The following is an 11,569-nucleotide window of genomic DNA, read 5'->3' as shown; positions in this document are numbered from 1 at the left end:
AGTCAGGGCTCAGGGATGTGACTCTAACCATAAAGGGGAGGTGGGACAGGAGGAGGTGGGACGAGAGGCTTGACAGAGGTATACTCGCAGGATCACCTTCACCCACCAACTGCAAACTGCCGGGATGGCCCTTGGGCTGGGCAGCAAACCAGCGGAGGCCCTCGACCCCATTGGTTACACCTCGCGGGGATGGCCAAACAAGGCGCATGCTGGTTGGCAGGAAGCCGACCAATGAGGAGGCGGCAGGGCTGGCGCGCTGAAAGCCTCGCGTTATTTGCGGCCATCTCCTGCGTGTGGTGCGGCTGGTGCTTGACTGCGCACTCCAGACACCGCCCGCCTTACCTGCCCGAACCGCCGCCACCGCGACCCAGATAAATCATCACCGCCCCAGATCTGGCAGCAATCCATCTCACGACATGAGCTCCCCAGATGATGAGGTGTCTGTTTCGGGAGCGGGTTTCGGCTCAGACTGCGGGGAGCGGACCAGCGGCCTTGAGGCCGGCTCCACAGCCCCTCGGGGACCCGGCCCCGGCCCCGGCCACAGCCCTGGCCCTGAGCCGGGGGCAACTGGAAGCAGCGAGGGTGAGGGCGGGGGTGGCTTCCCAGACCCTGAGGGCTTTGAGTCAGAGCGGGAACTGCTGGAAGCGGGAGGGCCGGTGCTGTGGGGCCGCGAAGGCCGGTCTGGCTTCCCGGCCGACGACCAGGGCGATGCCCTGCAGCTGGCTGACGAGTCAGTGGCGGCCATCCTGCAGCAGATGGCCTACCTGAACGTGCTGGGCATCAGCAGATACCTGTCCCAGGAGAGCTACGCGGTCGGCGAGGTGTCTGACTTGTGGGACCTCGAAGAACGTCCTTGCCATCGAGGCGGTGCCACCCATAAGTGTGGGGAAGCGGCACAGGCTGAGGCTGGCCCTAACGGGGTCGGCGGGCCCAAGGCGGGCCGGGCCTGGGGGAACCCTAAAAGAGGCACTAAGAGTAGGTTGAACGTAGCTGTGGATCACCAGTGGCCTCCCTCAGAAAATGCAGCCGGGCTGCTGTCTGACCCCGAGTCCTCTGAGGAGTTTAGTGAGATAGAGTTGATGAGGGTGAGCATTTCTCCCAAAGACGGAGGCCGGGCCAAGCTCAAGAGCCCCGAGGATCCTGGGAACACACCCAGACGCTTGAATGTCCAAGGCAGGGAGAGTCTCCTTAACGTGCCAGGCACTTGCCTGTCCTCGGCTCCGCAAGGATTAATTTCAGTTGTGGAAAAGCAGGGCAGGCAGGGCGGTGCAGAGCAGGAGGACATCTCTACCCCTAAGAAAGTGCAGAGCGTGCTCTGGGGGAAGGGGAACAGCCTGTCCAGCTACCCGGGAGTGGCAGTAGTATCAGCTGCTGCAGCTGCCGCTACAGGCAGTGGGCCGTGGCCCACTCCTAGGAGGAAGGGGGTCCAGGAGAAGAAATCCCTTGGGGGCATCTCCAAACCTGCCGTGGAGAGAACCTTCCGTTCCTGGGGGCAGGGAGTCTCGGCCACTCCCCTGGAACCGGCCACCTTCCCCCCAATCTCCGGCATCCCGCTGCTCGGGAGGTCCAAGAAGGATGCCTTGGTCCCTTCGGGAGTCAAAGAGTTCAAGCACACCGGTGCTGGGAAGAAATCCGTGGCTAGGCGAGCCCAGGAGTTGGTGGCAGCAATGGCGCTGTCGGGAGAAGACAACGACCCAAATAGAGACCCATTCCCAAAGGGCCAAGTGAGTAGGCCAGACCCCTCCTCTCTCCCCACTCTTCCCCCTCCCACCCTCCCCACGGCACAGGTCTTCACCCCTTGTCCCTCTCTCCATTCCTGAGGGGTCGTCATTGGGTGGCCCTCGGTCACTGGGTCATTAGGATGACAGATTGGGATCCTTCTACTAGGGACAAACGTTAAGGTAGCACTTTGGGTGTGCTGGGCTCGGTTCTCCACCCTTGGCCTGTTTCCAGCCTCCTCCACGAGGCTGGGGCTGGAGTGGAAGGGAGAGCTGATAGCTGAATTGATTTGAGGGGACCCCTTAAAATCTTCACAGAGCTTCGGTGTTTAGACGCATCACTTTCCTGCTTCCTGCTTCCTAGCTCTTCCCCAAACCTTCCTTGCAGGGTGCCCAGGTTTCTCAGTGCCAAACTGTTGACCCCAGCTCAGCTCTGCCTACTGGCCTGGGGCTGACTGAGAGAGAATTTGCTAAAGTGATCAGCCTTTCAATTCTCTTTCCAATTCCCTGCCTCAGCTCCGTCTTGAATCACTCGAGCTCTCACACACACTGACACAGACATATAAATGCACTGGTACACACACGCTCGTGTGCACACACACACACCCTTACTCCAGATTAGTGAGAAATTTTTGTTTTTAGCTGACCACTGACAGGCCAGGGCCATCTTGTCCATGGATGCATCATGGAGAACACAGCAGCGCCAACCTCAACATCAGAGGGGCACGGGATTCAGGAAACTCAGAGCCCGTGGCCAGTAACAAGGGAGGAGTCATGCCCAGAGGGCCTGGCCCCTCAGGTGAGTGTCCTGGGTTTTGATATGTGGGGAGGAGGCCAGGGGTGAGGGCAGAAACCTCTGTCTCTGACTCTCTCTCTCTCTTCTGGGGGCTCAGCCTTGCTCTCAGGCCACTTCTCCCATGGGAAACAGGGTGTCAACAGGGCTGGACCTGGCCCCCTCACCTTCTGTGTGGGATTTGTTTGGCAGGGGTGATGGTGGCAGTGCCCCAACAGCTAGTCTGGGCGTAGACCTGCAGGCTAATAGCCTTTTCCGTGAAGTGCTGTTTGCCCACATTGCTCTCCCAGGTGCTGGCTGTGGCTGCCACTCTGGGAGGCTCGAACCCAGAACCAGAGTCTTTGCTGACCATCGTGGTGAAATGGCTGCCCCTAAGGAATAGGGGGGCAGGCCCAGAGAGAAGATTTGGACTGCCTGCCGGGCAGAGCAAGGGAGGCTTGATGCTAGCAGAGGGTGGTATGCCCTCACCTCACGTTAGACCCGACCTGGCCCTTTCCACCTCACTGGGAACCTGGGAAGCTGGATTGTGTGCCCTTTCCCTCTCAGGTGACCAGGAACCAACTGACCATCCCCCAAGACCGAAAAGACAGCAGCAGCTACCTGGAAGGCAGAGGTGTCTTCGGGTAATACTTCTTCTGGCTCCTGGAAATGCACACCCAAACCCCATGGTGGGATCTGGGTCCAAGTTCAACTGATATGTGTGGGCCCCCCCACCCCCATCCCGAACCCCAGGGAGGGAGCCCACCTCCTTTCCCCTGAGGAAAGTTTTTCCCTTGCCAGTCTAGACACCTGGCTTTGGGATGGAGGGCCCGGGGGAGAGGAGAGGAGGAGGAGAGGGGAGGCGGGTGTATACTAACCATTTCTCTTCCTCCTGTGTCTGCTGGCCTAGTGTCTGGTGCTACAGAGAGAAATAGACGACCTTAAGGAGCAACTTGGTATGAGGAACCAGGGACAGAGAGCAGCAGGTTCTTAGTGCAGAAGCAGGGTGGGCCCTTGTGGTGGGGTGGGCTGCAGGTGCAGGGGGCCTTATAGGGATCAGCATTCCTGTGGGGAGGAGAACCTATCAAACCTGTCCCTGGAGTGTGCGGTGCATGTTCAGCTGGGCGTGCGGACAAGTAGCAAAGTACTGTGTGGACTGCGTGCATACTCTGCCAGCCAGACGAGTCCTAGAGAGCTCCTGATAGGACCTGTAGAGACGCCTTGTTGATCTGTTGTGGTCTCTAAGGGTCTTGTTGGATTGTTTGCGAGACAGTTTTTGAATGGTTTGGGCATGGCCCGGAGCTTGAGAGCTCTTGACACATTTTGTCTCCTTTTAGGAAATGGCTCCACATTTAATTCCGGTAGCGGGGAGTGATCAGGCCCAGAGCTCTTTGCATCGTGGTTGGGGGTATGTGTGTTTCAGGTTGCAGGGCTAGGTGGTTCCCCACGGGGACAGGGGCACAGGCTTCTATTCCGTTTGTCTGGAGCACCTGTTCATGCCTCTCCCTGTTGCAGCCTCCAAGCGGTACCTGGCTGACAAGTTCCAGATCGTTTGAAGTGAGTGTTACACACTGCATGCCCCTTCCCACAATGTTGGCTGTTGAGCAAGGCTGTGGGCTGGCCCTGGCTTGAGGCTCTTCCCTGATTCTGCTGTTTTACAGGTTGAGTCCAGTATCTTCCTGCAAGAGGAGCAGCAGTTGACCTCCAAGGCCGGCGAGCTATAGCCAAGCTTGTTGCCTCTTGTTCTGCCTCCACCAGGGCATCCTCTGCCCTTTGTTTTGCCCCCTCTCTGCCCCAGTGTCACAGCAGTGTTTGATTAAAGGACTTCTCATGTTCTGTGTTCTGCCCTGTCTCTGGGGGGTAGGGGTTAAGGGAGTGGGACGAGGCCTGGTGGGGAGCTGTTCCACATCAGAACATTTTCCAGAACAGTACCTCTGGAATTAGTGTTGGGATCTCTGGGTCAGCCTCTGCTACCATCCAGGCCATCAGACCAGTGGAGCGCCCCCAGTCTGTGTTCTGTGTGGCCTCTGTCTGGCCACATTGGCACGTCCTCCCTTTTGCCTGCAGGCCCTTTCTATTTCTCTAAACACCCTCCTCTGGGGTTTAGCAGTTTCCATTCATTGCTGCCATTCTGCTTCCCTGTCGGAAGGAACTCATGACCCCCTTACAGAGCTCCAGTCTTTCACCCTTCCCTCACTGCACTCATTGTCCTGCTTACCCTGACCACTGCTTTCCTGTCAGAGCACCCTGGATCCCTCCCCTGGCTTGTCATCGATGACCTTGCCTGCATGTTTATTTAAGCAGGTGGTAACAGGCACAGGTTTGCTCATCTTCCCCCTTCCTGGGCCCTACCCTCTCAGTGGATCCCCACCCCACCCCCCAGTACCAGCTTGCAAGCAGGAACCTGCATACTCTCCCCCTCTCCTGTTTAACACTCACCCCTGAGACTCAGGAACCAAAACTTTTGCTCCCACTTCCTCGGGTTCAGTAAAGGGCATGAGGGTGAATCTTGGACCCAGTGAACTGGGGAGCAAGAGTGAAGGTACAGGGAATACAGGAGAAATGCTCAGGTTAGTTGCTGAGCTGGAAGTCAGGAGAGGCGTCTGGTGCCAATCTGGGGCAGAGTGCACCCTGACAGCTAGAGATGGATGGTCCAGTCCTTGGAGCTTTCATATCCTCCCTGCCCTAGCCAGCTGACCAGCCTACACTCCTGCAGCCTGGATGTCTCTCTGCCCTTGGGTGGAAAGGGGCCTGTCAGGCTCTATGACAAGTATGGTTCGTAAGTCTGTGTTCTTACAAGGTCTCCATCAAATACTGTTCCATCAGCCCCATGACAGATTTTCCTGCAAATGCTATTTCCCGGAGTGTCCCAGCTCAGTCTGCCAGACTACTTGTTAGGGCACCCAAGACAGGGTCTGAAATCTGTGTTCAATTTCCCCCCCACCCTGAAGTTTGAGGAGGACTTCCTTCTCTTAGCCAAGACCCCAGGGCTGTGTCAGCCTGTGACTCAGAGGGACACATTTGTATTTGAGTGAAGTGAGGGTAGGTTCTGCCTGACTCCCTTCCTGAAACACCATGGTTTTATTTCACAAAAGAGGGTTTGATGGTGGGTAGCACATTCAAAGCTTGTGCCTGGGCATCTCTCTGTGTGAATAAAAGTCATCAGGGATAATGCCCCTTGAGGCAGAAAGATGTGATTCAGGCAGTAATGGAAGTAAGAGACTGGTCCAGATCCGGTAAGGCATTGAGTGAGCCAAAGCAAGGGTCGGATCTGCTTTATTCAAGGGATGTTGTCACATTACCAAAACATAGAAGGAGAGGATGGAGTTCACCAAACCTCAGGACAGTACATCTCAAAATGTTGGAGTCGCTGGAGGAGGCACTGGATCCTAACTTGCAATTCTGTGATGTCTGCCAACTGCTGAGGGTGTGGATGGGTAAAAATGGGAAGGGTACATGGGATATGGCTGCCCATCTTAGAAACAGGAGAACCCCCCCAACCTGGGTTACTTGTGGGGAGTTAGGGGTGACTGCACCTGAGCAATGGGGAGCACTTGGGTCCATCCTTCCCCTATGCTCTCATGGTGACTTCCTTCCGGGGCTCATGGCATGAGGTCAGGTGGACAGAGCAGGAGGGTTGGGACCCGCAGAGACCTCAGCGTCAGAAAAGAACATGTGTGGGACTTACTCCTTCAACTCAAACTCCTCCCTGGAGCAGGTGGGCTTGATCACTTAGTTTGCAGCTGATCCAGTGGTTATTGCCTGGTGGTGTAGCCCATCTCGCTGTTGTCCGAGTGAGTAAATTTGGCAGAGACCATCCAGCTGAGAGGTCTCTGCCCACCGAGACATGTAGGTAAGTTGTGCCCGGGGAGAAGTCCAGCACCAGCATCAGCACCACCCTTGGGCAGAGAGGGGCCTGGGACTTTGGTCACCAGAGTGAGGAATTAGAGAAGCTCAGGGAAGTGGAGGTGTGATGGTGTGAACATAACCCCTTGTTCACTTTCTAGGGCAGGAAGGATGTGAAAACACAAAAGACCACCATCCATCTCTAGCTGGCAGGGTGCAGTCTGACCCAGGTTGGCACCAAACAGATGCATCTCCTGACGTCCAGTCCAGAGACTAGCCTGTCTCCTGTGTTCCCTGTACCTTCCCTCCTGCTCCCCAGGTCACTGGGTCCAGGCTTCATGCCAAAGTCCTTCATTGAATCCAAAGAAGGAGAAGCGAAACTATTGGTGCCTGAGTCTCAGGGGTGAGGGCTAAAGAGGAGATGAGGACTGTGTGCAGGTTCCAGCGTGCAAGGTGGGAGTGGGGTGGGGGTGGGGATGGTACGGGCAGTAGGGACTCCAATGAGAGGGCAGAGCCTGGGAAGGGGGAGATGAGGGCACCTGTGCCTGTTTCCACCTGCTGAACTACAGGTGCATGCAAGGTCACCAATGGCAATTCAGGGGAGGGATCGAGGGTACTCCAGTGGAAAATAGAGTGGTCAGGGTAATTAGGACATGAATCCAGTGCGGCAAGCAGGATGGGATGGAGCTCTGTGAGTCATGAGTTCCTTCCAATGGGGAGGCAGAATGTCAACGATGGATGGGAACCGGCAAATCCCAGAGGAGCGAATTTAAAGAACTAGAAGAAGCCTTTAAGGGAATGGGAGGATGGGTCAATGTGGCCATACAAGGCCCTCAGTGAACCCAGACCAGGGGCACTCTGGTGCCCTGCTGGCCTGGATGGTAGCAGAGGCTGACCCAGAATCCCCACCGCAGGATGCCAGAAGTACTGCTCTGCAACAGGCTCTGATATGAGTGGCTCCCCACCAGGCCTTGCCCCACTCCGCCTACCCCTACCTCCCAGAGAGAGGGTAGAGCACAGAATATGAGAAGTCCTTTAATCAAAAACTGCTGTGAAACTGGGGCAGAGAGGGGGCAAACAAGGGCAGAGGATGCCCTGGTGGAGGCAGAACGAGAGGCAACAAGCTTAGCCGCAGCTCGCCGGCCCGGGAGGTAACAGCTGCTCCTCTTGCAGGAAGATACTGGGCTCAACCTGTAAAACAGCAGAGTCAGGGAAGAGCCTCAAGCCAGGGCAGCCCACAGCCCTGCTCAACAGCCAACGTTGTGGGAAGGGGTATGCAGTGTGTAACACTCACTTCAAACGATCTGGAACTTGTCAGCCAGGTACCGCATGGAGGCTGCAACAGGGAAAGGCATGAACAGGTGGTCCAGAAAGAAAGACACAGAAGCCTGTCCCCCTGTCCCCGTGGGGAACCACCTAGACTTGCAATCTGAAACCCACCTACCCCCAGCCCCGATGCAAAGTGCTCTGGGCCTGATCACTCCCCACTACTGGAAGTTAATATGGAGCCATTTCCTAAAAGGAAACATAATGTGCCAGCAGCTCTCAAGCTCAGGGCCATGCCCAAACCATTCAAAAACTGTCTCACAAACAATCCAACAAGACCCTTAAGGGCCACACCAGATCAACAGGGCATCTCTACAAGTCCTATTAGAAGGAGCTCTCTAGGACTCGACTGGCTGGCAGAGTATGCACGCAGTCCACACAGTACTTTGCTACTTGTCCGCACGCCCAGCTGGACATGCACCGCACACTCCACGGACAGGCTTGATAGGTTCTCCTCCCCACAGGAATGCTGATCCCTACGAGGCCCCCTGCACCTGCAGCCCACCTCACCCCAAGGGCCCACCCCACTTCTGCACTAAGAACCCGCTGCTCTCTGTCCCTGGTTCCTCATACCAAGTTGCTCCTTAAGGTCGTCTATTTCTCTCTGTAGCACCAGACACTAGGCCAGCAGACAAAGGAGGAACAGAAATGGTTAGTATACACCGGCTTCCCCTCTCCTCCTCCTCTCCTCTTGCCCGAGTCCTCATCCCAAACCAGGTGTCTAGACTGGCAAGGGAAAGACATTCCTCAGTGGAATGGAGGTGGGCTCCCTCCCTGGGGTGCGGGATAGGGGCGGGGTTGGCCCACACAAGTCAGTTGCACTTGGACTCAGATCCCACCATGGTGTTTGGGTGTGCATTCATAGGAGCCAGAAGAAACATTACCCGAGGACAGCCCTGCCTTCTGCGTGGCTGCTGCTGCCTTTTCGGTCTTGGGCCATGGTCAGTTGGTTCCTGGTCACCTGAGAGGGAAAGGACACACAATCCAGCTTCCCAGGTTCCCAGTGAGGTGGAAACCGCCAAGCAGGCTCTAACGTGAGGTGAGGCAGTACCACCCTCTGCTAGCATCACGTCTCCCCTGCTCTGCCTGGGAGGCAGTGCAAACTTTCTCTCTGGGCCTGCCCCTCTATTCCTTAGGGCAGCCATTTCACCATGATGGAGGCTCTGCATTCGAGCCTCCCAGAGCGGCAGCCACAGCCAGCACCTGGGAGAGCAATGTGGGCGAACAGCACTTCACAGAAAAGGCCATTAGCCTGCAGGTCTACGCCCAGAGTAGCTGTTGGGGCACTGCCACCGATCACCCCTGCCAAACAAATTCTACACAGAAGGTGATGGGGCCAGGTCCAGCCCTGGTGACACCCTGTTTCTCATGCGAGAAGCGGCCTGAGAGCAAGGCTGAGCCCCCAGAAGAGAGAGTGAGTCAGAGACAGAGGTTTCTGCCCTCACCCCTGGCCTCCTCCCCCATATCAAAACCCAGGACACTCACGTGATGGGCCAGACCCTCTGGGCCTGACTTCTCCCTTGTTCATGGCCACGGGCTCTGAGTTTCTTGAATCCTGTGTGCCTCTGATGTTGAGGTTGGCCCTGCCAGGTTCTCCATGATGCAGCGATGGAGAAGATGGCCATGGCCTGTCAGTGGTAAACTACAAACAAGATTTCTCACTAATCTGGAGTAAGGATATGTGTGTGCGTGTGCATGTGTGTACCAGTGCATTTATATGTCTGTGTTTGTGAGAGCTCATGTGATTCAAGACAGAGCTGAGGCAGGGAATCGGAAAGAGTATTGAAAGGCTGATCTCTTTAGCACATTCTCTGTCAGTCAGCCCCAGGCCTGTAGGCAGAACTGAGCTGGGGACAACATGTGGCACTGAGAAAGCCTGGGGCCCCTGCAAAGAAGGTTTGGGGAAGAGCTAGGAAGTAGGATTCAGGAAAGTGATGTGTCTAAACACCGAAGCTCTGTGAAGCTTTTAAGGGGTCCCCTCAAATCAATTCAGCTACCAGCTCTCCCTTCCACCCCAGACCCAGCCTCGTGGAGGAGGCTGGAAATAGGACAAAGGTGGAGAACCGAGCTCAGCACACCCAAAGTGCTACCTTAACGTTTGTCCCTAGTGAAAGGACACCAATCTGGCATCCTAATGACCCAGTGACCGAGGGTCACCCAATGACGACCCCTGAGGGATGGAGAGAAGGAGCACCGGGTGAAGACCTGTGCCCTGGGGAGGGTGGGAGGGGGAAGAGTGGGGAGAGAGGAGGGGTCTGGCCTACTCACTTGGCCTTTTGGGAGTGGGTCTCTATTTGGGTCGTTGTCTGCTCCTGACACCGCCAATGCTGCCACCGACTCCCGGGCCCGCCGAGCCACGGGTTTCTTCCCAGCGCCGGTGTGCTTGGACTCTTCAGCTCCCGAAGGGACCAAGGCATACTTCTTGGACCTCCCGAGTAGTGGGATGCCAGAGATTGGGGGAAAGGTGGCCAGTTCCAGGGGAGTGGCCGAGACTCCCTGCCCCCAGGAAGGGAAGGTTCTCTCCATGGCAGGTTTGGAGATGCCCCCAAGGGATTTCTTCTCGTGGACCCCCTTCCTCCTAGGAGTGGGCCGCGGCCTGCTGCCTGTAGCGGCAGCTGCAGTAACTGATACTACTGCCACTCCCGGGTAGCTGGGCAGGCTGCCCCCCTTCCCCCAGAGCACGCTCTGCATTTTCTTAGGGGGAGAGGTGTCCTCCTGCTCTGCATCGCCCTGCCTGCCCTCCCTTTCCACAACCGAAATTAATCCTTGTGGAGCCGAGGACTGGCAAGTGCCTGGCACGTTAAGGAGATTCTCCCTGCCTTGGACATGCAAGCGTCTGGGTGTGTTCCCAGGATCCTCAGGGCTGTTGAGCATGGCCTGGCCTCCGTCTTTGGGATAAATGCTCACCCTCATCCGCTCTATCTCACTGAAATCATCAGAGGACTTGGGTTCGGACAGCAGCTCAGCTTGGCTTTCTGAGGGGGGCCACTGGCGATCCACAGCCACGTTCAACCTACTTCTAGTGCCTCTCTTAGGGTTCCCACCGACGTGGAGAGGTCCAGCCTCAGCCTGTGCCGCTTCCCCACACCTCTGGGTGGCACTGCCTCGACTGCGGGGACGTGCCTCGAGATTCCACAAGGCAGACACTTCGCCGACCACATAGCTCTCCTGGGACAGGTAACCGCGGGTGCCCAGCAAATTCAGGTTGGCCAGCTGCTGCAGGATGGCCGCCACTGACTCGTCAGCCAGCTGCAGGGCGTCCCCCTGTTCGTCGGCCAGGGACCCAGGCCGGCCTTCCCAGCCCCACAGCCCTGGCCCTCCCGCTTCCAGCAGCTCCCGCTCTGACTCGAAGACCTCAGGGTCTGGGAAGCCATCCCCGCCCTCACCCTCGCAGCTTCGCAGTGCCCCAGCCTCGGGGATAAGGCTGGGTCCCTGCGGGCCTGCGGAGCCGGCCTCAAGGCCGCTGGTCTGCTCCCCACACTCTGAGCTGAAACCCGCTCCCGAAACAGACACCTCATCATCTGGGGAGCTCATGTCGGGATCTGGGTGGCCGCCGGACCTGGGGCGGCGATGTTTTATCAACCGGGTCGTGGTGGCGGCGGTGGTGGTGGTCACGGCAGGTGAGGCGGGTGTCAACTGGAGCTCGCCGTCAAGCACCAGCAGCACCACACGCAGGAGATGGCCGCAAATAACGCGAGACTTTCAGCGCGCCAGAGCTGCCGCCTCCTCATTGGTCCGGTTCCTGCCAACCAGCACGCGCCTTGTTTGGCCGTCCCCTCGAGGTGTAACCAATGGGGTCGACAGCCTCCTCTGGCTTGCTGCCAAGCCCAAGACCATCGCGGCAGTTTGGAGTTGGTGGGTGAAGTTGATGCTGCGAGGATACGTCTGTCAAGCCTTTCTTCCCACC

The 11,569-nt window shown here is 57.2% G+C and overlaps 2 protein-coding genes across 2 annotated transcripts; one reads left to right on the top strand and one right to left on the bottom strand.

The window, feature by feature from the left end:
• The first annotated feature begins 416 nt into the window (after window positions 1–416).
• On the top strand, window positions 417–4,046 carry LOC136153971 (uncharacterized protein CXorf49 homolog). The gene is made up of 5 exons (XM_065916110.1): window positions 417–1,724; window positions 2,361–2,517; window positions 3,058–3,134; window positions 3,401–3,446; window positions 4,006–4,046. Exons 1-5 carry the CDS (start codon window positions 417–419, stop codon window positions 4,044–4,046), a joined length of 1,629 nt encoding a protein of 542 aa, XP_065772182.1.
• A 3,415-nt stretch (window positions 4,047–7,461) lies between these two features.
• LOC136154493 (uncharacterized protein CXorf49 homolog) lies at window positions 7,462–11,196 on the bottom strand. Its single transcript, XM_065916754.1, has 4 exons — window positions 9,931–11,196; window positions 8,547–8,623; window positions 7,663–7,672; window positions 7,462–7,527 (listed from the first exon to the last, which is right to left on the bottom strand). Exons 1-4 carry the CDS (start codon window positions 11,194–11,196, stop codon window positions 7,462–7,464), a joined length of 1,419 nt encoding a protein of 472 aa, XP_065772826.1.
• Between the last annotated feature and the right edge of the window lie 373 nt (window positions 11,197–11,569).

The sequence above is a fragment of the Muntiacus reevesi genome, chromosome X (genome assembly GCF_963930625.1).
Source record: "Muntiacus reevesi chromosome X, mMunRee1.1, whole genome shotgun sequence".
Classification (NCBI taxonomy): domain Eukaryota; kingdom Metazoa; phylum Chordata; class Mammalia; order Artiodactyla; family Cervidae; genus Muntiacus; species Muntiacus reevesi.
This window is presented reverse-complemented; position numbering and strand designations above follow the sequence as displayed.

What these genes read in the sequence shown, in the direction of transcription:
- LOC136153971 (XM_065916110.1), top strand. Translation starts at nt 417, where the DNA reads ATGAGCTCCCCAGATGATGAGGTGTCTGTTTCGGGAGCGGGTTTCGGC. An exon ending in ACCCATTCCCAAAGGGCCAA is followed by an intron (nt 1,725 to 2,360) that starts GTGAGTAGGCCA and finishes TTTTGTTTTTAG; the next exon opens with CTGACCACTGACAGGCCAGG. An exon ending in GAAGGCAGAGGTGTCTTCGG is followed by an intron (nt 3,135 to 3,400) that starts GTAATACTTCTT and finishes CTGCTGGCCTAG; the next exon opens with TGTCTGGTGCTACAGAGAGA.
- LOC136154493 (XM_065916754.1), bottom strand. Translation starts at nt 11,196, where the DNA reads ATGAGCTCCCCAGATGATGAGGTGTCTGTTTCGGGAGCGGGTTTCAGC. An exon ending in ACCCACTCCCAAAAGGCCAA is followed by an intron (nt 8,624 to 9,930) that starts GTGAGTAGGCCA and finishes TTTCCCTCTCAG; the next exon opens with GTGACCAGGAACCAACTGAC.